At 40.3% G+C, this 26,149-nt stretch overlaps 1 protein-coding gene across 1 annotated transcript in view; it reads right to left on the minus strand.

Annotated features, from left to right (window-relative positions):
• Nucleotides 1-266: 266 nt before the first annotated feature.
• The window catches only part of arhgap21a (Rho GTPase activating protein 21a), a gene marked incomplete at its 5' end in the record, with an annotated part of 43,432 nt that continues 17,549 nt past the window's right edge, over nt 267-26,149 (minus strand). Inside the window, 22 exons of the mRNA XM_079406220.1 lie at nt 267-2,001; nt 2,966-2,997; nt 6,383-6,488; nt 6,801-6,842; nt 6,951-7,076; nt 7,599-7,688; nt 7,789-7,862; nt 8,400-8,478; nt 8,572-8,730; nt 9,680-9,822; nt 10,135-10,283; nt 10,370-10,434; nt 12,763-13,062; nt 13,747-13,866; nt 14,326-14,368; nt 14,483-14,585; nt 14,681-14,827; nt 17,210-19,199; nt 20,122-20,145; nt 22,092-22,146; nt 22,527-22,605; nt 24,497-24,589. Of these exons, the coding sequence (XP_079262346.1) occupies nt 382-2,001; nt 2,966-2,997; nt 6,383-6,488; nt 6,801-6,842; nt 6,951-7,076; nt 7,599-7,688; nt 7,789-7,862; nt 8,400-8,478; nt 8,572-8,730; nt 9,680-9,822; nt 10,135-10,283; nt 10,370-10,434; nt 12,763-13,062; nt 13,747-13,866; nt 14,326-14,368; nt 14,483-14,585; nt 14,681-14,827; nt 17,210-19,199; nt 20,122-20,145; nt 22,092-22,146; nt 22,527-22,605; nt 24,497-24,589 (5,639 nt within the window). The 3' untranslated portion in view covers nt 267-381. The remainder of the gene's footprint in view (nt 2,002-2,965; nt 2,998-6,382; nt 6,489-6,800; nt 6,843-6,950; nt 7,077-7,598; nt 7,689-7,788; nt 7,863-8,399; nt 8,479-8,571; nt 8,731-9,679; nt 9,823-10,134; nt 10,284-10,369; nt 10,435-12,762; nt 13,063-13,746; nt 13,867-14,325; nt 14,369-14,482; nt 14,586-14,680; nt 14,828-17,209; nt 19,200-20,121; nt 20,146-22,091; nt 22,147-22,526; nt 22,606-24,496; nt 24,590-26,149) is intronic.

Consider the following 26,149-nt stretch of genomic DNA (forward strand, 5'->3'; position numbering starts at 1 on the left):
TCACGATGTGAAAAGAGAAAAGAGATTTGTCGGCATGCTAAAGTTCGTGTCGGTCTAAACCAGGGCTGGGCAACTTTGAGCCTGGAGGACCACTGTCCTGCAGAGTTTAGCTCCAACCCTAGTCAAACACACCTGAACAAGCTAATCAGTATCTTCAAGATCACTAAAAAGCTACAGGCAGGTGTGTTTGATTAGGATCGGGGCTAAACTCCTTAGGACAGGAAGTTGCCTAGCCCTAGTCTAAACAGATGCATTACCAGTTTTTGTTTGTGAAATACAAAAATACATAGAATTTTCACACCAAACATTCACCTTGGTTTGAACAGGCCTTTTATACACATATTATGACACTCTTACACACATGCAAATTATTCTTTTCTTTTAAAGATATTGGTAGAATCGTGAGCGCACCACTTGGGCTCCTGACAATTTTTGTGGATGAGCATCATCTCCAGAATTCAAACTGTTTCTGGATTTGCCCTTTGACGCGCCTCCGTTTACTTGTTCAGAGCTGGACTGGGGACATGGAGAAGCAGAGGGAGTCAGTCGCTCAGCGCTCCCTGCTTGGGCCTCTTCCATTTCTGTCTCTATCCCATCTTGACCTTTCAACTCTAGACTGGCCTGGGAGCCCCGAGTTCGACGACACTCACGAGCAATCCAGTCCCGGATAGACACGTCCTGAGAGTCGCACTTGGGTTTGAGGTGCTCCACAGAAGACAGTTCAGCACCTTGGTCCACCCCGCCCTGCTCCCTCCAATCATGAATGACATCTAGTTCAGCAAAATCCCGCTGGCCACCCATAGTATGCCGTCGGCGGATGCCCTTTTTCTTTCCACGTGTTTCTGTAGAGCGGGTCTTTTGCGTACCAACACCAAACATGTCATCGGCAGAGGCACGTAGACGGGACTTGAGTCTCTCTGTGATTTTAAGATGCCATGATGGCTCAACGCGGTCCGATTCAGTACGCAATGAGGCACTAAGGCTGCCGGTGGAACGGCCTCTCTTCATCACCTCCAGAACTCGAGACAGTCGATTTGATTCATTCTTGCTGACCCCTTGATTGCCACCACCAGCACTTGCCTCCACAGATGAATCGCTGTCCGTCTTTTGTCGAAGGGATCGCCTCCTGGTCAGAGAGTCGCATTCTATGAGCTTATGGGAGGGCAGCAAGCGACAAGCTAGTTTGGGTGTGCTGTTGCCACCATCTTCTGTGGATGGTATTTCTAATCCAGCGATGCCAGGGCTAAACATTGGGAAGTCACTCTCACTGTCGGTTTCCATTTGCCGTCCCTCACTGATGAGCTCACTGCGCTCGTCATCTGCCTCGTCTCCTCCTCGGCTTTCTGCCACAGACTGCACCTCTGGACTTAATGTGATGGATTCCACTCCTGTCAGAAAGGTGGTAGAGGAAGTGGTCGAGTAGTCCGATGTAATAGAGCTCACCTCGGCAGTTAGCGAAGCCCCCCAAGGAGCGGGTAATTGCTCAGGGGCCGGTGATGTTGTGCCCCATTTCCGAGGTCTGGCTCTGGGTACGGAGGCTCCAGAACTCATGGTGCCCAAGTCTGAGGTGGTCTCATCTAAATGTGAGGAAGGAACTGAGAGGGTGGATCTGGTGGTGCGACGGTTGAAACCAGGTGAACATGAGAGCTTGGGTGAGGGGGAGAGAGCTAAAGAGGGTTTGTCTTTCATAAAGAAAGAGTTTCTGTGCTCCTTCTTGTTCTTCGGGGTTGACTCTGCACTTACGCCGTTCTTCTTCTCTCCAACAAGTGATTTTCCGCATGGGCTGGACCTGCCTGCCACCTCCTCCTGGCTTTGGCGGTTCTGCTTTTGAGTTAGGTTCTCTTTTTTGGTGAACAAGGTATCAAGGTCATCATCAGAGCTGCTGGGTTGCAGCTTCTCCTTGTGCTTCTTTCGTTTGCGGTTGGCCACAGCAAAAATGGAGGAGACTCGTGGCTGGAGGAACTCGCGGCTGCAGTGGTCCTTCCCTGATCCCCAGGAGCCCTGGACAGAAAGAGAAAGCAAGAGTGACAGACTCAGTCACAAGGGAAAAGAAAACAACTTTGTAATCCAAGGAGCCATAAAGCACAAATGCCTAGCAAGGAAACATGGAATTAAAAGCCCAACCGCTGCCCTTGCAGGTGGCTAACCCAGAGTACTCCACCTGCTTCTCTGATAGCAGCACAAATCAGAGGTTGAAGGACTGAACATAGAAAGAAACATTAGAGACAGTCACAGAGCTCCAAATGAGGCCTCTTTTTCAGAACAACGAATAGCAAAAGAAGCACCCGCAACACCAACAGCACTACCACGTGGAAAAAGCTGCATGGGTTGCATTTGAAAACAAAGCTGGAGCCAGATGACAGAAAAAGGGATGGGAATCTTAATCCATTTAATGGTTCGTCTAGTACTTTGGGAGTTAGAGGAAGAGTCTAACTACAAGAGATCAACTGTATTCCCAACATTTATCTTCATGTCCACCAACTTAACATAGTAATGGTTCTTGGTTGACAAAGTGAAATCTTAATTCAGTGAATGCCAGTCAAACATTAATTCAGTAACTGACAGTGAATGTGCTGTTTTAGACTGAGTTTGAGAGGCTGATTCACTAAAACATTAGAACCAAGTTATACGTTAAACATTCAAGAACTGTTAAAAGAGCCAAACAGCATGAAGATATTTCAGTTGCAGTAGTTTCTAAAAAATGGTTCTCGATTCCCACCCCTAAGCAGAAATGCTTAGTGCACCTTCTAGCAGCATCTAATTTCCCTGTTACACTGAATGCAGGGCATGTTCAAAGCATGACATGATGGCCTCTGATCCATCTGTCCAGTCTCTTCAAGATGGCAACTGGCTCCCAGATGCTGCTTTGGGAGTGGTGGAGCATGTTAGCCTGGTGCAAGAACTACACTCACCCACTATACCTGCCCTATCAGAGAAGTGGCCTCGTTCCAAAAGTCAAACTCACCTTAGATTTAGCAGAGTCACTGGTTGGTGAATCTGTGGAGTAAAGAAAAATGATACATGGTTAGTGACTTGCACATGTCTTTCTACTGATCTCAAACAAACTGATATACAGACATAAGGTAATAAGCAGAGAAACATATGCATGAAGAAAGGGTGTGCATGACGACGAGAGCATGGCAAACAATGAGAGAGAGGAACATTGAGGAATATAGTTCAAAAGCAGGCATGCATGCAAACGAATGAGTGAGCGCTTTTACTGTAACGTTCGGATACATATTAACCAGTAGGGAGCAATCGTTCACGTGTAAGACCATCCAGCAAACACAGACAATACAGTAACACGAATCTGGTAAAAAATATTTTTTTGTGGTTGCGAAAGAGATCAGCTGGACTTGAACTTTTATGAAGGAACTAATAGGATGCACGGGCTACAGAGTACACACAAAATGATGCAGGTCTTACAGGCAGTGTCATTGACTGATGTGACGTCATTGAGTGACATTTGTGTTATAATGACCTATGGAAAATCTATAACCATCTGATTCTGACATACTAAGATCTTTAGAAGCAGATATACAGAATCTATGATTATAAGAAGAAACTGGAGATACATTTAATTATCTTTGCATTTTAAATAGAATATATGTATAATTTAAAGTAATCAGCAAAATATTGTACATAATAAAGTATTGTGGCTATACACATAACCAAAAGTTATTATATTAACAGCAGGCCCACTAATAATATGACCATGTAGACAACTTAACAACTCAAATAACATATTTTTGTAAAGTAGAATTAATATAAGGGCTTAAACAAAAATACAAGTTTCCCATTCATTTAAACACTTCTGAAGACTGCATTAAAGTGTGAACCTGCTTGTTCCTTTAAGTGAATTTAGAGCTTTCTAATTAATTAATTCTACAACCCTTTCCACTATGAGCTCAAGTACAATGTATGTGATTCAGAAATGGATGTTTAATGATGTATGTTGCCGTGACCACAATGAAGACGAGACACTCAAGGCATGAACCAAGGTCAGAAGTGACAGGGGTCAGAGAGGGGCTAGCTACGCAGAAAAGATGACACTATGGTAAGACAGAATGCCAGCAAGGAAAAGTTAAAGAACCGATTCACTGCTGTCTTTGCTCTCATTTCATTTTCCATGCAAATACTAGAAATTTTGGAGGCTTATTTCTTCTGTGTCGAGCCAAGCCCCCCCTACACACCCCTTGGTGGTGACAAATGGTATGACCGAGTGATATTCAGAGCCGAGTAGCATTACCATGCTGTCTCTCCATTTGGCCAGCGTTGAGAGAGAGAGAGAGAGAGAGAGGGGCGAGAGACGGCGAAGAGCCTTTGAGACAGCAGCACTGCTCTACGCCAGGTAAACTCACAAACCACACCCCACAGAACCCCACACTTCTGCTGCGCTTTCCCTCTGCACTTTTTTGTTCTCTTTTCTCAGTCGCCCACGTCATAAAATACGAGGATGTCTGCAGACTAGGCAGCTACACTGCGGGCAACAGTCCTCCCTCTTCCTACAGTTCCAGCTGCCCATCACGGACACTACTGAGTCCATCAGTGACATCAAGGTGTGATAGACTCCGCCCACTTGTCCTGTGTCAAGATCAGTATGTGTGAATGCTGGGAAAGCCTTTAGGACACGCGACAGAGGGGCACTAGGGACAGAGGGATCAGAGATTGGCAAGCGTGTTCTGCGGTTTGGCTTTAGCTGTTTGTTTGTTCTCTCTTGAAGAAAGAACATGACGTGTTAGTGCAGCAGTTGGCAGAACTACAGAGACGACCCAGTGGAGTTTGAACGCGTAGAGATAGAGACACACTAAATGGGTGAATCTCACAGAAACAGTTGTATTTCACCCCAAAATCAAAAGGAAATAATCTGAAATTGTAATCTGCATAGGATAAATGAAGCCTATTCTAAGTTATTTTGCATTATAATATTATTTTCATAACAATTAAAGGGATAGTTCACCCAAAAATAAAAATTCTGTCATTAATTACTCACCCTCATGTCGTTCCAAACCCGTAAGACCTCCGTTCATCTTCGGAACACACATTAAGATATTTTTGATGCATTCTGAGAGCTCTCTGACCCTCCCATAGACAGCAATATAATTAACACGATCAAGGTCCAGAAACGTAGCAAGGAGATCGGTAAAATAATCCATGTGACATCAGTGGTTCAACTGTAATTTTACGAATCTACGAGAATACTTTTTGTACGCAAAGAATATAGAAATAACGACTTTATTCAATAATTTGTCTCCTCCACGTCACCCTATAGCTCCATTTTGGAGAGTATTCACTGAACATAAACAGCGTATGCTGTTCTGTGTCAGCTGCGTCAGGCGGACACGTTGTTTTCATTCAAATCAAAGCATAAACAACATAGAAAACGTTGAAGATGAACGGAGGTCTTACAGGTTTAAAACGACATGAGGGTGAGTAATTAATAATAGAATTTTCATTTTTGGGTGAACTATCCCTTTAAGGATCTTTCCAGTCAAAATTCTCATTACGGTAATGTGCCCAAATGCTTCACTTTTTTTTTTTTTTGTATAATCTCATTATTCTCTCCCATTCTTCTTATTATTGATTCTCATAAAATATCTGATGTCACTTTATTTTAAGAACCAATTCTCACACAATTAGTACTTATTAAGCACATGACCATATTTTAGATCCATTATTCCACCCCATACCTAAACTTAACATCCACCTTACTAACTTTTTAATAAGCAGCAAATTAGGAGTTTATTGAGGGAAAACTCTTAATTAATAGTTAATATATATTCCTTATTCTAAAGTGTTACCAAACACCTTTATTAATGTTCTTATTTTGCACTGTAGTAATGTGGGGAGGAAATAATTGCACAAATGTCTAAATGTTAAAAATAGCCTTCATTTTTCCTTTGCAAAATAAAATGTAATTCTTTATTCTCAGGTGAAATATGACCCGGCCATGTCTTTGACAGGTTTTGTGAGATTCACACAAACATGACAAATGAGCAAAACAGAAAAGGGATACAGACAGCTATAGAAATTTACATAATTTAAATTAAATCAGCTAAAGGATGTAAAGTAAAAATCCAAACCAAATAATTGAATGTCGCACAAAGCAAGCTTCTGTAGGCAAAAATGTCTAACATCTTGCCTCACAAACTCACACAGGCTTTGTAATTAAGCCATAGCACAGAAAAAAATCTAAGTTGGGAGAAGCTGCTTCTGTTTTTTTTTATTATCAATATTAAAATAAAATATTTAAACATTATTATACTGTAGTTTTTGTTTTAGCTCACATCACAAGGTGTGCTCTTAGACATAATTATACTTTACAGAAGGGTATAAAAGTTGAACCCGTGTCAGAGAAGATCCAACAAAGGGCACATGTTACCTGACACTTCCCCTGGAGAGGTGCCCGTCCGGCCGATGTTGGTCAGCAGGTGGTCAATGTTAGGCACAGGCTGGGACTCCACAGCACTCTCCTCCTGGACCGTAGTCTGAGCAGACATACAGAAAATCAATTCAATGAAGCTGCAGTGATTCAAAGTCATGAAAAGAAACTAGATTTTTAAGGTTCTTGCTCATACAAAATTTTGCCTCTGTGATGCTACAGGTGTTTTCAGTGATTTTTAGTGTAGGAGTTCTGGGTGGCTGCATCCAGTTATGGATAAGATACACTCAAGTAGTGTAAGGTGTCAATAGGGTTAGGGGTGTGTTCAAAACCCTGATGCCTGCCTTAGCAAACACACCTAAAAAGTAAATAATAATAAAAAAAAAAGAATGACGAAAGCAGCTGTACTAATACACACCGTAGGTTCCTTGTCACCCTCCTCAGTGAAGAACCAGTCGTACTGCAAGAGAGCACCAGACTGCATTCAGAATTATTTCACCAATTCTCAAATACCTGACACATCTGATAGAGGTGTTTTCATTTTACATGAGAAAATTAAAGAACTCACATGCTGAATGAGCGTTTCTACAATCTTGTACTGGTCTGGCATGTGCGTCACCATGTGAGTCATATTGTCTTCAGATGTTCTCACCAGTGTTGGGCCAAACACAATAGCCAGATTCCGTGGCTCCATCTGACACAATGACAAATGATGAAAGATGAGACATTTCTCATCATAAAGTTAGTGTACACACAGAACATATTCTTTTGAACGTCAGGGTTTATGTCCAATGCACCACATATTGCTGTTTTGTTTACATGCTTCATTCATGTTCTTCTGTAAAAATCAGCAGTGCACATTATTACACAGTAACTTGCTCTGCCAATAAACACTACTTTCCTTTTGGTTAACATCATATGGCCATGCAATCAATTTTTGATACATACAATCAAGTCCCACCACTTTTGAATATCATATTTCACTCAGAAAATAACAACTAAAATTAGCTGCAAACTTCATTTCACGTTTTCCTTAAAAAAGAGCTTTAAAATAAATATCTGGATCACCGAAAATCTGGGAAAGAGCTTGAAAACATGTCTCGAGAGCGCTGTATTATGTGTTCTGTTACATTCTGTTGCACGTCATCTTGTTGTTTTTAACAGAAGCGCACATTCTGTGTTTGTACATCCCTGTGGACTACCAGAAATGTTTTACCTTGTTCTTTTCCGAGTTTTCAGCCACAGTTTTGAGATGTGCCGAGAGGAACTTCAGTGTTTCGTAATGGTGATCAGGCAGTTCGTGAAGCTGAAAAATTAGAAGTTTATTTAGGGTTGCCATAACAAACAGTGAAATTATTAGCACTATAAACAATTTACAAATAGTAATTAGGTAAATAGCTTCATACCAGTCTTTTGAGCACTTTGAGTCTCTCTACAGGATCCTCTATTCTGTTGGCATCAATAAAGTCTGCATATCTCTCTACAGAGGGCATATCATGAAGGAAAATTACTTCAAATATCATATGTGACCCTGGACCACAAAACCAGTCTTAAGTTGCTGGGGTATACTTGTAGCAATAGTCAAAAATACATTGTATGGGTCAAAATTATTGATTTTTCTTTTATGCCAAAAATCATTAGGACATTAAGTAAAGACCATGTTCCATGAAGATATTGTGAAAGCTTGAAAACTTAGTAATATGCACTGCTAAGAACTTCATTAAGACAATTTTAAAGGTGATTTTCTCAATATTTGTATTTGATTTTCAAATAGTTGTATCTCGGCCAAATATTATCCTATCATAACAAACCATACAACAATGGAAAGCTTATTTATTCAGCTTTGGACATTTTTGGAAAATTGACCCTTATGACTGGACTAGGAAATTGCACATCTTTATCACTCACAGCCACTAGATGGCAAACTTCACAATTAATGTAGAGCAAGTGCAAGATATTTTAAATAAAATATGAGTCATAAAGCCCCGAGCAAGGGAATTCCAACAAGGACTTTTACCGTTAGTGAAGAGAGGTTCAGGAAGTTTTCTGAAGAATGATTTGAGTAAACTGCTGATCACATTCAAGTCCTTCCATTTCTGTGGGGAACAGATAATGTATTCAAAAAGAAGAAATTGGACCTCAAGGAAGAAGCAAAGAAAATCTTACGGACACCTGAACTATAAACTCACATCATCCTGAATATCGATGTCACCCATGCCCTTGTTATTGAGCTCTTCCTGCATGATGGAGATGGAGGCATTATTTCCTGGCACTCTGTAAATGCCAGTGTATTCCAGTCCTCGTTCTTCCACCAGCTTACAGCACACTTCAACTATCAGAGGAACAAACTAAAACACACAAAGAACAGTCACATGCCTGCAAGCCAATCTAAACCTCTGCACACAATATGAATGTGTGTTGCTTACACAGACAAATATGACTCCAAAATCAGCAGTATGAAAAAAAAAAATATATATACTTGCAGATAATATATTAATGAAATGAGGTCACTTAAGTGTGTTAATGACAGTACACTTTCAAGACTGTCTTTTTTAACTCACTTAACTACACTTTTAAAAAGTGCACGGTGGAATGATGTTAAATTCAAAGTTTTACTTTAAAGTACATTTTAAATTATTTTTTAAATAATCTGTTAATAATTACACTTATTGTGATGTGTTGACTAACATACTAAAGCACAAGCAGTGTGTTGTTCAATATTGCAGTTAAAATTAATATATTTTATAGTATATTCAGCAGTACACTTTAACCATATCTACAAGACAACACAATTATAAAATTACATGGTAAACACTATTTTAAGGTGTCCTTGTTACATGTACTTACTATTATGATAACAATACATCATGCATAATTACATGCAAGTAACCCTAAACCAAACCTTAATCCTAACCATATAGTAAGTATATGTAGTTATAAAGTGTAACCAATTACATATAAAGATGTACTGAAATCGAACTTACCGTAAATGACAAAAAAAGAGAAAATGCTCTAAACTTAAGATCAATTTATTTATTTTTAAAGTTAAACTATAATGTATATTCATTTAATTGCAATTAACTTGCTATTACAGTGTCAAAAATCATTATATTCAGTTAGCACTTAAGAATATTCTTTTAAATTATATTAAGCGATAAGTCCTCTTTTTAAAAACTCTAAAGTGTACTTCTTTTTCACAAGGGACTGAGTTTGTCTTTGTTTTTAGTTTGTCACTGAAATCAACAATACCAAGTGCAACAGTCAGAGAAAGAGAAAGGGCGCTCTTTGTGGTCTTACTCTGTTGGTCTGAGCTGGAGGGCAGTCATCTAGTCTTACTCCAAATGTGATTCCATGAGACAATTTCTTCTCAAATGGCTTTCTCATCAGTCCAGGGATGCCCTTCCTCCATGTGCCCTTATCTTTTGGTGGACTGGTTTCATCTATTTACAGACAACCATAATAAGAATTTATCAGAGACGCTAGTCTCAAAGTTAGCGAGCTACAGAATGTATCTTGAAAGGCAGAACCCTACCCAAACGGAAACTCATACATGACTCTTTTGCAATCAACAGCACTAATGAAATGACTTCTGACTCACAGTTGATTACAGTAGAGTTTGATGTTAACATGTTGCTAAGCAAAATACTCTAAGCACAAAAATACGTAACATACACAAGCACTCAATACATTTTTATTGATACACAAAAGAACTGAGTACAGCACAAAGATTTAAGTGCCCTTGATGCTGTTACCTTTGTGCATGGCTTTCCTGTCATGGTCCTTGTTTGGTGAGTGAGGGCTTGTGGCTTTATTCTCCCCTTTACCGCCCAGTAACGTCTGCCTGATGCTCAGGGACTGACGGGACGCTCTGGGTGAGGGTTCTGTCTTACTGCAGGGTGGACTGCAACACACAAAAACCAGGTCAAGATGTAGAAGAGGAAGAAGACTACAACATTTGATGGGAACCCTTCTGTTTTTCCTTTTTACCTCATTAGAGTGTTGTACTCCTTTATTTTCCGGTTGATGAGGTCTGTGCTAGTTACAGTTGCATTCTACAAAAAGAAGAAGGAAACAGAGAAAAGGAAGACAAAAGCTGGTGTCAGACGAGTGGATGAAATATAAGAGTGGAATCCCCAAACACACCAGAGGGCTTGTGGATAACCCAGTGCTGTAAGAAGACAGAAGAAGACACGCTATAAAGAAGATGCATTGGTTTTACTGAAGTGTTACTATTTATAAAAAAAAAAAAGCCCTATCTTATGTTCAGCTATTGTAAGAAAGTTCTTTAAATAGGGTCTTTTCCATGATTCATGAGGAAGTCCAAAACATCCACCATATCTATATCAGGCACTAGACCTGGATAGACTTACCCCATAATTCAAAGATGAAGTGTGGTTTCTGCACTACCCACGTCACTAAACGAAACTGCAAAAATTACGATTATTTAATTTTTAAAAACATGTTTCCCATCTGCCAATGGTCAGACAAACCCATGGTACTGGCTGAGCCAAAGTTAAGTCAAATTTATTTGTGTAGCACTTTTCACAATTCAGCTTTAAAAAAAAAAAAAGGCACACTGAATTTTTATAAAGCCTGATAAAGTCTGATGCTAGGACACGTGCCTTAGCATTCAAAGGTAATTAAGGATTTATATAATGCTCAGTTTTGTTCTAAGTGAGAGTGTACAATACTCAAAAAGCATCGATGAGGATACACTCGGTTGTCTTAAGTGAAAAATAGCTGGTTGTCAAAGAGTCTGAAGTGAGTTTAACATTTTCCATTATTTTATAACATTATTTAGTTCTAATTTTGTTTCTAGCTTTTTGCCAACTTTGACATTTCTACACACCGACACCATCACTTGAATAAAGTCTATGCAGAAATATCATACTATAGATTGCCCAAACTTCAAATTCATCAATGCCACTTTGTTCATTCTTTTTTTTTCTCCCTAATTCTTTTTTTATCATCCAACTCTTTCTTGCAAAGCATGTGTATGGTGTTTTATGTACAGTACATAAGATTTTATTTTGTGCATAAGAAAGATATTATTTTACTGGACAAGAAGAAAAAAAAAATTAACTCATTCTTGAAATGAAATTACATATTGATTAGATTCACTGTTTCGGCCTGCCAACTTGGACTTTAGCACACAAGTACAGACATTTCTGGAGAGTGATATCTGTGAGTTGTGCCAGCCAAAGCATGACATTTCTCGTCCGGTGTGCGAGAATAGAGAAGGCTTGTAGAGAAGACATGCAGGTGACTTGATGGAGAGTATAGGGGTTCATGGGAAGAGATTTGGATGCAAAAGTGTATAACCTGCATTAGCACCACAGCTTAACGTGTAGGAGCATGAGTGCTAACCACTAGGAATTGGCTCCAACAAAACTCTCAACAAATATGAATTCAGCAAAAAAAACTAAAACTTCCAAGCATCCAAGTCAGTCTTAACATAATTCGGATAGTGAGGATGTACGTACCTGGGACACTGAAGTATGAATCGCCACCTTAAAGGGATAGTTCACCTAAAAATGAAAATTCTGTCATTAATTATTCACCCTCAATTCATTCCAAACCCATAAGACCTTCGTTCATCTTCAGAAAACACAAATTAAGATATTTTTGATGCATTCCGAGAGCTCTCTGACCCACCCATCGACAGCAAAGATCCTTACATGATCACGGCTCAGAAACATAGCAAGGATATCGTTAAAATAATCCATGTGACATCAGTGATAACTTTACGAAGCTACGAGAATATTTTTTGTGCACAAAGAAAACAAAAAGAACTTTATTCAACACTTCGTCTCCTCCGTGTCACCCTATAGAGCCATTTTGAGGAGTATCACATACGTAAACAACATATGTACGTGGATACGTTGCTTACGTTCAGATCAAAGCATAAAAAAATGTGAACAATGCATCCGCATACGGTGCTGCTGACTCAGAACAGCATACGTCGTTTATGTATGTGATACTCTCCAAAATGGCACTATAGGGTGACGCGGAGACAAATTGTCGAATAAAGTTGATATTTTAGTTTTCTTTGCGTACAAAATGTATTCTCGTAGCTTTGTAAAGTTGTGGTTGAACCACTGATGGATTATTTTAACGATCTCCTTGCTACGCTTCTGAGCCTTGATCGTGTAAGGATCCTTGCTGTCTATGGGAGGGTCTCGGAATGCATCAAGAATATCTTAATTTGTGTTCCAAAGATGAAAGTCTTACGGGTTTGGAACGACATGAGGTTGAGTAATTAATGACAGAATTTACATTTTTGGGTGAACTAACCCTTTAATGGCAGGTAATGCTCCTTTATTTGTATGTAAGCAGTGAAATTGAATTTTGATGAAAAAAAAAAGAGAGAGTGCTTTCACCTCTTCATCCAAGTTGCTGTTCTCTTGAATGACTCGGATCCAGGACAGCATTTCCTCACGATCTTCCGCCTGGAACAGGTATTCACAGTCTGAAGTTGTCAGCCGAAGTACGTTCTTCCGCTTTGTGTCACTGTAGGAGATGTCAATCAGACAGGCTTTGATGCTGATTGGCAGAGGCTCTTCTTCAATCTGGGAGTTGGTATTGGTTTGCCCATCCCTCTTGTCCTTGTACAGATAGAGGCAGTGGCCACGAAGCACAGCGTAGATCTGCTTCCATGACCGCATGCTACTGCCAACACGCTGTAGAAAAGACAACAGAATTAGGAGTTAAAATAGCAAATACAGAAAACACAAGTTGATCAAATTAATAATTTATAGCAGCTTCAATGATTTTACACCCTTAACCATGGTCACTATAATCTACAGACTTTTTTATTTTATTTATTTATTTAGTCATTTAGCAGACGCTTTTATCCAAAGCAACTTAAAAATGAGGACATAAGAAGCAATTAAAAGCATCAAAAGAGCAACAACGTGCAAGTGCTATTACAAGTCTTGGATAGCCTAACGCAGTACAGATAATTATTAGTATTATATTTTATTTTATTTATTTTAAATACAAAGACATATAGATAAAATAAAATTAGAATAGAGAGTGCTAGAGTTAGAGGGTCAAGTAAAGATGGAAGATACAGACTTATTGTTGAAATGCTACCCCATATTGTACATGCATTTTACTTCTTCTGAATGGTGTAAAATATGACAAGATCTTACAAGACAAGATTTCTGGCACTACCTTTGCCAACATTAAATGTTTCTGAAAGCCTGCCAGACATTCTCATTCATTCAGAGGTGCAAAGACTCGTTGCAACATGTTTACAATATCAGCATCACAGACCAGCATGCTCTGAAAACACTTTCATTAAGTACTGGTACCAGGAACAGGAGAAATCTTGTGAATTATGGTGTTTAGTGGTGTTGTACCTTTCCCTTATCTGAGTTGAGCTGCCGGAAATGAAGTGGACCCTCTTTTGTGGCATCAGTGAAGACATCTGAAGTAGAGTCTCTCCTAGAGCCAGAGTCCTCAGAGGATCTGTCGACAGCCTGAAACACACCAAACATGGACTAACCAGGATTCATCCTTTTAGACAACTGCCATTGAGAACCCTATGAGATACTTTATCAGTTTGGTAACTGGAAGACCACTGAGCTTAATATTCAGTAATCAAATTGGACGAGAAGTCAGATTACAACATTTAATCAAAAGCAATGCTAAAGGTTTAGAAAATAATACAAGTGCTTTGTTACAAAGTTTCCGTCCATCTCTCTTTAATCATTTTAGGTGCTATTCATTGGCCAAAAAAGAAAAAAATATATTGTGAATTGCATACAGGTCAGGGTGCATTATTAATGTATTTTAATAAGAATTGGCACAAAATTATCATTACATTTTCAGACTTAATGTTAGCTGGAGATCAGATGCTAACAAGACCGACCTTTATCTAAGGTGTGAACTAATAATAATTTGTCATGTGTTATCTTTATTACAGCAGTCTCACTCACCTTTCTAAGTCCCTTGAATCCATGGGTGTGTTTAATCGACCACCTGTTCAGACACAGTAAACAGAGAGATCATATAGAGCGAGAAACACCAATAGAAGAGGACTGACTATTCAACCTTGTAGTAGCTTATGACTTCATGTCCTGATCGTAAACTTACCCTCTCTCTTCTCTGTAGTTATCCAAGCCCTCATCGAAGGACCTGGAACGCTCCGTTTTAGCTACAGAATCTGATTCCAAAATTGTGAGGAGTCGTAAGGAATCTAGGTTGGAGATATGGGAGAATTCATGGTTAAAAACAAAAGCACATTTTTGATGCTACTGAGATATTGTATGTGTTGGCAGAGATGTTCCTCACCCTGGTCATGGGACAGCTGTCGCCTTATTATGGGAGAAGGGGAAGCTGGACTGGGTGGGATGGTGGTGATGATAGGTGTGCTGGAAATCACGGCAGAAGCAGGAATGTGTGTGGTGTCATGGTCGTTACTGGAGCCTGACGGCTCGTCTGATGACAACAGACATGAGACACTCATAAGATTATTTATCTTAGTAGTATACAGCATGGATTAATGTAGTCCAATAGAGACAGCAGAATCAGACAGTCTGGAGGAAACATGCTTACTCATTCAGCTAAGAAGAATGAGCAATCATTAAACTGATAAGCCTCCCACACCTTTTCATACACAGACAACACACAAACAGTAGGGCAGACAGATTGCATCACTGGGTAAAATATTCCATTTTTACCCACAGGATTTCCTTCTCTATTATAGTTTTGGTGGAAAGTCCTAGTGATTGCTCTCCCTGCAGTCTCTGTATAATACACTAATAAACTTTATGATGCAAAAATACCAACTGAGAAAATTGCCATTTCAGAAAACTACAAGGCAGTAAATGTTTTAGTGAAGTGAGTGAAGTAACATGTGGCCAAGTATGGTGACCCATACTCGGAATTTGTGCTCTGCATTTAACCCAAGTTTACACACACACCGTGAACACACACCCGGAGCAGTGGGCAGCCATTTATGCTGCGGCGCCCGGGAGCAGTTGGGGGTTCGGTGCCTTGCTCAAGGGTCTCACCTCAGTCATGGTACTGAGGGTGGAAGAGAGCACTGGTTATTCACTCCCCTCACCTACAATCCCTGCCAAACCTGAAACTCGAACCGCGACCTTTGGGTTACAAGTCCCACTCTACAAGTCTATCCATTAGGCCACGACTGCCCCATTGTGTGCACTGTTGTGTGCATTGGCATAATGTTTATAATTATATAACTTGACTTTAAACTTCATGCATGTTAATCCTTTCTTGAGTTCATCAGTTTGAAAGCCCAGATATGTAAAACTCTGCACTGTCGACTGGTTCTGTATAACAAAAAACAAACAAAAACCTATCAAACATAAAACATGGTCTATTAAATACAGTCAACCAAACCAAACCCAATACAGTTCTACCAAGTTAAATATAAACCATACCATAAAAAAGTAACAGCCTATCAAATAACACAGTCTATAAAACCAAACCCAAACCAAGGTAAATCAAATTAACTTCAAAACAAAACACATTCCACCAAATCAAACACAAAAAAGATTATTGCTTTCAAAGAAACTGGCATTTCAGGAACTAATACAAAAAAGGAGCAATCTTTGAGCTAGTTTCCATTGGCATGTTCCATTACTTTGTCCTATCATCACTTTACTGCCCTCTTGTTTGTTTGAGATGTCTGAGCTGTGGATGAACTGGTGTCAGGGAATGGCAGTGCAAGTGGCTTCCTCAGTCCCGCTGCCTTGGGTGGAATGTGTCAGTATGTCACATTATCTGTGCCCCTGGGGACTATGATGTCATGTCCTATCACTGTACTGGTGTACATTACAGTTTGGAGATGCTCCCAGGGACTTCATGAACCCATGTGCTCCATGAAAACTCATGAGCTGCAACACAGTCTAGTTGCATGCACATCAAAGCTTTCTTAAGAAGCGCAACCATTTGTGATGGCAAATGACATATTGAAATGTCTATGTGTAGGACATATTTTGGAAATCTCTATGTATGTCTGTTTTGTCTAGCGTTTGGCCAATATTGAGAGGATGACTGATGACTTGAAAGACACAAAACTGCTTTTTTTAAAGCTCCTCTCTCACACAAAGAGATTAATAGATCTCAGATTACTCATCAGTCCTCTCTGCTCAACAGTGTTTACATTGGGTTGAGCTGTTCATCCTGCTGTTATTAATATTATCATCATAAAAACCCACTGCTATACATCATTTGCTCTAAAGCTCTCTATGCAACGCCTGTGCCATTAAGGATGGAGAAACAGTGTGGCCTTTTAGCCTATATGAGATATCTGAGCAATACAAAGCAAATTCATCAAGTCATGTCCTAGTGTGAACCTGACAATGACTTCCTTGTGTTAAAAGTTGGGGGATAACATTCAGATGTTTAGTTTACTATGAATAATATAAAACATAAAACAATATAAAACATGATTATTGAGACAAAGTCATTTCCCTTGTGTCCCCTCAGCTGCTTATGTTGATAAACAGACTGCTTTAGTAAACACATAAGCTACATTAGATAATAACGAAGCAAGCAAAAAGCCAAAAGAGATGCAGTTTGCATATGCAAATCCACTTTGAATATGTCAAAGTCTACATTCATGTATATACAAAATGTTCCTTTCTGAATCTGAAATGCTTGTATCCAAAGAGACTACTTACATTGCATTAATTGTGTACATTTTATCCGTTTATGCATATTGACAAGTGCCACTTGAGCTACAGGACATATATTTTACATTTTTGAACAACCTGTTCACCTTATCAAAACTCATCCGCCTTTGCGGTAGACTGAGTTGTTGCTATAGCAAAAAAGAGAAAAAGCTCTCACCAATGAAGGGAATGGAGTCCAGTGAGTCATCAAGGTTGCTTGAGAAGGAGGTTTTACACTGGTCTCCTTGCTTCCTCATGTGCATTTCTCGGCAGGTCTCATTAGGCAGCCAGCAAGTGTTGGATTCTGCAGGTGGTTCAGCCCCTCTCTCCGTCTCATTCACTGCCAGAATGTAGGAAGGATGGCGGATAGGTTGAGATCCAGACTTCTCCCTCCGAACCACAACTACAGTGGCATCTGGGCCCTCCATACCCACCACCGTCTTCTCATTGGCTTGGGGTTGTGGTTCTGTGTACCAAGGTTGCTGAGGAACTGTTCCGTTACTCCTGAATCTGGGCTTGGATCCACCCTGCTTTGTTCTATGGGGTTTAGAGGCGGCAGAACAAGAAGAAGAGCGACCTCCACGGGCTACTTCTCTGACGGGATCCTGAAGGCTGTCAGCCCGCCCCCTGGGCTGTAACTGCTTTGCATTGTGGGGCATGTGGTTGGCAGTGAGAGGTGTTCTTTGGTCTTTCATAGGGCCTGTGCTGGAGCAACCACTGATGTGGCCCTGTACTGATGCCAGGGCAGAAGCTATATAAGAAGCAGCAGCAGTGGAAGAATCTGATACATAATTTTTCGCAGGTAACAGTGAGGGTCTGTTTGTGGAAGTTGCAGAGGTATTACCCAGGCTTTCAGCTCTGGAGGTGAGCAAAGAATCTGTACCTCTACTAAAGTGAGGGGTGATGGGCAACCCTGGGTAACTACCCCCTCGCCTGTCTGTGTTAAATACACCCTGTGTTCTGAGAGGCGCCATGCGTAAGGAAGAAGACTGCCTGCTTGCTCTTGCCTCGTCCCCTTTGTGCAAGAGCAGCCACTCATCTGTCTCAGTTCTGCTGCACGCTTGCCTGTCCAACGTGGATGTTGCATTCTCATTCTGTCTGCTTAGGTAGCCGCAAGAATATGCTCTGGGTTTCGGGATACCTATGGGGGCTGATGGGAGAGCATCCTGGGAAGCACTACGAGGCCAATTCCCAGTTAGAGAAGCCCGATCAGCACCACCAAGCCTCTCCTGAGAGGCACTACGCAGTGTCAGCACACTGGATACCTGATAACTCCGATCATGTGAGGCGCTCCTCCGTCTCAGCTGTGATCCAGAAAAGCCCCGTGAGGGCGTAGCTGTTGTTGATGCACTCTTCTGCTTGCTGTATTCATCTGTACTGGATGGGGATGCAGCTCGCAAACTGTCCAGGCGCTCCTGAATAGTCCGGGAGCCGTACATGTAAATCCGTTTGTTGTCAATGTATTCCTTGTAGGTAGTGTAGTTCCTCCAGTCAATGTTCTGATGGGGAGAGCAGGGGGAGGGGGTGGCAGGTGGAGGGGAGGGTGTGTAAGGGGTGGTAGAGGTGGCTGATGGGAAGGTTTCTGCTGTTGTGGTTAGGCTATGTCTGTGGGAAGATATATGCTTTATGTCTATGCAAGTCTGTGGAGTTCTGGGGGTAGTGTCAGCAAAACCAGTGGACTCCACAGTTCTGTTGGGTTTGCGTTGTGATTGTGCTGCCCCGGTTAGAGATAAAGTGACATGGTCACTGGACCTGTTAAAGCTTGGGTCTGTTGAATCCCCATACTGGTTATCCTCCTTCCTGTGGCTGGGACCAGCCCAGGCCACATGTGTAATTCGGTCTGTGGATTCGGGAGATGCTACCATTGTCTTAACATTTTCGTTAAATACACGCACAACAGTTTGGGTGTTGGGGATCAGCGGAGTTTGGGATGCGGTAAGGGGAGATACAATATCAATGTGACAACCTATGTCCGGCTTATAGCATCGATTTACTCCTTGTCTGGTTCCACACGAAGTCTCAAAAGAGCTTGAAGGCTCTGACACCTGTGCCATGGCCAAGGCATTGGGCTCTATCCATGGGTAACATATTGGGGGTGGCTCAGGGATGTTCTGGGCATTTCCACTATATGCCTCATTTCCTTTGAGGTATGCATCTTGAGAATAGGCCTGAAAAGAAGGGAGGTTCTATTAAATGAATGAATGACACTAATTGCACTAAACAAACACTGGAATACCAAATATTCATTGCCAACATGGTTAATGCTGTTTTCAAACATCAGAAATGTTACTTCTTTACTACTTTAATAATAAAATACAGGGGACAGGTTGACCCCCCATTTCAAGTTCAAATGCATCCCAGGAAAAATTACAGGGGAAAAGGTCAAGTAGCCAGACTCAAATGCCTTTAACCTCATGGAGAGATTAGGTATCAGAGGCTTACCTACCCTTAGCTGAGGAGAGAGAGCAGTGCGCAGACAACAGGGAAAAGCGAGAGGAGGGTAGACTTTCACAGACGCTAGTGGCTGCTCTGTTATCATCTTACGAAGTCAACAGCCAAGTAATATCCTTAAGGTCTGACTACTATATTCCGCTCAGAAAATCACTCACATTTACAATTAACTCTCTTAATCCAGGTTAATATAAGAAGTTATTTATGTCCCAATGTGCACAGCACAGAGCTCAGGCGTTAATGCGAGTGTAGATGTGATAGCTGGACTTTTGACTCTACACCTAAGGTGTCGAGTTACACTAGTAGACATGGCCCTCCCTCTCTCTCTTTCTCTTTCTCTGTCTCTCTGCTCCACCCCTTCTATGAAAATAAAGATGACTCAGAAGGTGACAAATACATATAAAGGTGTAACCTCACAGCAAAGTAATAAATTATGGGAAAAATGTGTTTTGTGATTGCATAAGCAAATACTGTACACAAGCCTGTAATTATTAATATAGGTAAAGACTGTATTTTAATAGGCATTACAGGTATAAAGGGAGATGGAATACACATGCACTTTCATGCAAAGAAACCTCAACAGGGCAAAATTACACAACAGAAGAGAGGGAGCAGGTGACAGGTTTAGCTCCTTCTTACCAGAGCTGTGATATCCCTGGAGAACTGCAGCTGGAAGGTTATATTGACAGCGGGAAAAACAGAGGAAGAAAGAACAAGAAAAAAGAGCAATGGTGAGGGAAGATGACAAGAGCTCTACAGGTACACCAGAAGCAATCAGCCCCTACTCCAAAGAGTGCTGCTGTCATTCTAGTGCAGGATAAAGTGTGCTATAAATACACACTGCAGCAGAAAGAGAGAGAGAGACTGCTGGAGGGCTGCCAGTCCAACACCAGAGATGAACTAGGCAGAGGGGGACACACTTAAGATCGGAGGGGGGACTGCTGTTTTTTCCAGAGTGATCCTGAAGCTTTTAAACATGTACAACTTTTTTACACACAAACACACACACACACACACTCACACGTTTGTTTTTGTGAAAAGTGGGGACTTCCCATAGGTGTAATGGTATTTACACTGTACAAGCTGTATGTGCTTTTGCCCTACACCTACCCTATACCTAAACCTACCCCTTACAGGAAACGTTGTGCATTTTTACTTTCTCCAAAAAACTCACTCTGTATGATTTATAAGCGTTTAGAAAAATGGTGACATGGGGCAATATCCTCATAAGTCACCTTCTCCTTGTAATTCCTATGTCATACCCATGTCATTATACAAATTGATGTCCTCATTTGTCACAAAAACGTGCACGCGCGCACACACACACACACACACACACACACACACACACACACACTCGTGCCTATCTTGTAGTGTTGCCTATGTGGTTCCTTTCCATCCACACTGTCTGTATAATTCCTGTCTTTTCAGATGGCAGCTTCATTTGTTCTTTTCCTCTGTTGCTTGTACGCCCTTTCAACCGGTTTACACCTGATATTAAGATCCACCTCAGGTGGTCCAATTACAAGTGGTCACCTAAGACTTACACCGGGTGGTAATACGGGTCTCAGATGTGTTTTCTGTGACCACTTCCACATTGGATTTCGATGGGAGGGTCTCTATTTCACTACATCAGTAAAATAAATAAATAGACTGACATACTTTAAAATCTATACCTGCCTTGGTGTTATTTTTTCATCATTCATCTTTGCTTGTTTCAAGACTTTGCAGTTTTTCAGTCAAAACATTCATTTTGCAAGGTGCTGCTTTGGATCTGATCGGCTGACTGCATTGCATTCTGTACTTGTTGTCCTTCTCTGATGTCCATTACATATCGTCTTCTTAAGCACACATGGTAATGTGATCCTTATATCTGCTCATAATCCGCCTACATCCAGTCTTTATAAACAACTACTAGTGCAAGTCTGTCATCAGCAATGTCATAAAGCAATTTTAGATTACAGCTTTTGCCCTAAATTTTTTTTTACTTTAATTATGTTGTCTGCACTATGTTTGTACTTCTGTACTGGAAGCTCCTAACACCAAGACAAATTCCTCGTGTGTGTAAACACACTTGGCAATAAAGCTGTTTCTGATTCTGATTCTGATGTAACAGCCTGAGATTTGGAGTTCTGTTTGGAATGTGCTCAGATACGGCCCTAGTTCTGAGGAAAACCTCATTATAGCTGAATTCAAAATAAGCACACACACACACACAGGCGCCAACACGCTTCTCTGCTCGGCTGGATCACTGAACTCTGGCTGGGAGAGCATATTCACACACAAACTGGTGCCGTTTGTTTCCACTGGTCTGCTCTCCTTCCCACAATTCCTTTTGCTTGAGCAATTTCATTTTCAAAGCAGTTTATCCATTGTCCATTCAGAAACCTCAAATCTTTTGATCATGGCACACACACACATACCACTGAACACCTGAACATGCATTACTGCCCAAAACATTAAAAATAAGAGGGCAGATGAGTAACTTGAATTTTCTCAAATAAGAATTCATTTTAACTGACCAAGCCAATATGAAATCCTAAAGAGGAATTTATCTATTTGCGCAAGAAAGCAAGTAAACAAGTAAACCCATGAGAAATAAAACCTACCAGCTGTAAAATGTCTTCATCTTTTGGCATCACGCAGAGCTCCAGAGACGTGTCACTGCAAAGAAATGTTTTGAAAGGTAAAATGCAATATCACAGATGATGTCATTACTACAGTCACAAGTACAGTGCTTTCTTTTAGTAAATTCAAGAACAAGGAAGGACTCCTAACTGTTAATTCCAACTAAAATTACACAATAAACAGCATATTCATTAAACTTCCTCAAGGATTAAGAGATTTATCTAGATCAAGTCTTAGCAGGAAGAGATAATCAACCCACAAAATGAGGGGAAATAAGAGCATATGGATACAGAGCAGCAAATATTTAGGTCAAATGTAGGTCAAACAAAACAAAAACTATGACTATTTAGATCTTTAACCATGAAGCTACACCACCCCTCAGGGGCTGAAACAAGCAGCGCAGGTTGCAACATTACCTGTTCTGAATAAGGGCAATTACTTGAGAATATGTTTTCCCGATGATGCTTTCTCCGTTGACTTTTACAATACGATCCCCTGTAGGAAAGAGAAACAGGAAGAGAATCAGATGCTGTAGTTAAGTTATGCAAATACATGTTTTATAAAATGTTTTGAATCTATTCACAGGCTTGGAAGCTCTTTGCTGATCCTCCGAGGAACTGAGGATCCACATGATTCTGTGGTAAGAATAATTAAAGATTTGGACAGAACTCAGAGCCTTGGAGTAAGTGTGTTCAGATATGTTGACTGATTTGAGCTGAATATGAGATTCACAGGAAGACAGTCAGAGTGGGCCAGCAGCGAGAGATTCTGAATAAATGTATGTATGGAATATATGTTCCGGACCCTCCAAAATGTCAGTCTTACGACATCAAATAAGTAGTAGCTCCTCAATGTTTCTTTGGGTTCAGATTGATCACACTTACGTAACACTTCAGCTGCTTATGACAAAGTTCTGCCAGTTAATTTTGGATGTTGGCTGGGGGTATGACCTCTTGCCTGGTTTACCTCCAACCGTTTAGTAGTGATGCTTTCATGCCTCAATGAGCCTGGATTTATGTCTTAAGGGGGCCAACCGGCAGGATGTTTTCGCAGTCTATTTGTCCTATATTTATATTTGCTGGTGTATGTAAATATGCATCAGATGGACGTCTTTGGATGCTGTATTTTTAAGACGGCGAAATAGTTAAAACTTTAAAAAAAAAATGGTATTGATCGTAACTGTGTTATTTAAAATAAATATAAATTGATATCATCTTAAAGGGACAGTTCACCCAAAAATGAAAATTCTGTCTTTAATTATTCACCCCCGTGAAGACGTGAGACATGTTATACGTGAAGATGTATATCTTCAGAACACAAATTAAGATATTTTTGATGAAATCTGAGAGCTTTCTGGCCCTGCATAGTCAGCAATGCAACAACCATGAAAGGTAGTGAGGACATCGTTAAAGTAGTCCATGTAACATCAGTGGTTCAATGTTATGAAGCTACGAGAATACTTTTTGTGCATTTATTCAACAATTTATTCTGTTCTGTGTTATTCTCCACTGCCATTCACAAGAGTACCATGATGCATTTTTGTTTTCTTTGTGTAAAATGTGTCACATGGACTACTTAAATATGTCCTTACAACCTTTCTGGGCCTTGAACGTGGTGGTTACGTTGCTGTCTATGGAGGGTCAGAAAGCTCTCGGATTTCATCAAAAATATCTTAATTTGTGTTCTGAAGATAAACGGAGGTCTTACGGGTTTGGAACGACACAACAGTGAGTAATTAATGACAGAATTTTAATTTTGTGGGTGAACTATCCCTTTAATACACACACAATCATAATGTAAATAATGCAGCGCCATCTGGTTGACACTCCAATATTACACCTAGTCTACAGCTACTACTGCCACACAAACTTGATGATGGATGAAAAGGAGTCACTCGCTTTAAACACTCGAAAAAAAAAAAGATCCTGTCTGTGTGGGTGTTTTTTGAATTTCGTAAAAAAAGGGGTATACCTAGTCTGCCTGAAGTCTATATACGCTTTTGTAACATTTTTGGTTACAAACCATCTCTCCACTTCCCTAAAGTCATGTTTTGCGTGCGATTCATTGGCCAAAAAAAGAAAACACAAAATAAACAAAGTTAAAGATGAATTTGAATTATATTGCCCCCCCTCCAAAAAAATAAGTCTATAGATACTGTGATAATATCCTTATTGTGAATACTTTTCATCATGATATCATCTACTGAAAATCTGATACCGTGACAGCAATAAAACGAACCAATCAGAATGATATGAAGGAAGGACAAGCATTTTCTGTTTACTTAGTGTCTGCTACAATGTTAGTGTCTTAATACCCTAATTATTAATAACTGATGACAAGCCTACGCATTACAAACCTATCTACAGATCCATGTTTCTCTCTGTACCTGTGCAGAGTCCAGCTCCGTGCGCAGGGCCACCCTCTTTCACCTGCTTGACAAAGATGGTGTCCATCGGCTCCAGTCTGTTCCGTTGTCTCCCTGATGGCATGAGACACAGAGCAGGAGTTACTAAAGAGTTTAATCTGTTAAAGCATCAAAAACACACAAAATAAGCAGGAAACTTCTAATGTAATGTAATACATTAGAAAGGAATATTTAAATCAGGCCTTGTTCAGGCCCTCTCTTTTTCTCTTGCATTTCCGAAACTAAACAGGTAATGTCTTACACCATTTTTTTTAAGACTCATATCGCACAACGAGACAGCACATGTTAATCTACTGTACTCTAGTCAAGCTCACTGAATCTTCTGTGGAAATCTCTCATATGCTGATCTGACTAAAGCATAAGATAATATAAGATTTGAGCATGCCTACATGTGAGAGTGTGTGTGCACATGTTTGACGGGGTTAGATCATGCTGACAGCCGCATGCCTGCAGGGATACACTGAGGGAAAGTATGTGTGCTGTCTGAAACATTGTAGCTACAAATATAACAAATATAATATATTATATAATGCATAGAACTGACTGACTATCCACATTATGATGCATTGCACTGAATAGTATGCAATATTAAATGCTAATGCTGCATGCCATATCTGATCTGCAAACTCACACATTACTAGTAAAAAAGAATCATATTCTGCAATACACCTAAACTGCACAACAAAGCCTTTGCAAAAGTGCAGCATCTCTGGGACAACTGCCACAAGCCACATATTGAATAATCAGATACTGTAGGCCAATAAGGATTCTGCACGTTTTCATCATTTTCTGTGCTTAAGGAAAATCTGTAGAATTCTCTGGAATGTTTAAGCTGACTAACCTAATTATTTAATAAAAAAACACACATTGGGCAGGAGACAAATGCCACTGTCTTTGTTTGCTGTTCAAATTCTGCAGAAACCAAACAAATCAAATGATGGCAGATTATGTGCTGGCCTACATGTACAGTTGTCTGGGACCAGAAAAATAAAAGCCACACCAGCACAGAAAAGTGCACTGCAGAAAACATACAGCCACTAAACACACAAAATCATTGATACGTCTTACAAATATGCTTGCATTAACATATAGATATAGAAGTGCAGTATTTAGAGATGTGTTACACTGTTGTGTGGTGTCAGGCTCCCTCTACAGGCAGATGGGGTTTTGCAGAACATTTTCTCCATCCTGAATAATGTAATACCTCACTGACCAAATAGTATACTTATCACACTCTGTTTCTGACATACATCTGGGTGTGTATGTGATGTACATGCATTGGTTTCCGACTTCATGTCATGACCTCAAAAACTAAGACACAAAATGAATGTTTATGTGTCAAGTCAATTGTATTTACAATATAGATTGCTTTAAAGCCACTTATCAGAAAGTTCATCTGTGAGCATCACAAAATTCAGTTTCAGTAACCAGTAGTTTCAAGTAGTATAACAAAGCAGATCTATGGAGACTAATACAGTGCAAGTGAGTAAAGTGCTGCTGCTACTGTAGTTTCATTTGCAAGCTTTAAATATGTCATTATGCCCCCAGTGAGCTAGCCAAATGTAACAGTGGCAAGGAACCAAAAAGCAGTTTCCTGTGGCTTACAGGATGAGC

This window comes from Barbus barbus, assembly GCF_936440315.1.
Source record: "Barbus barbus genome assembly, chromosome: 44".
Classification (NCBI taxonomy): domain Eukaryota; kingdom Metazoa; phylum Chordata; class Actinopteri; order Cypriniformes; family Cyprinidae; genus Barbus; species Barbus barbus.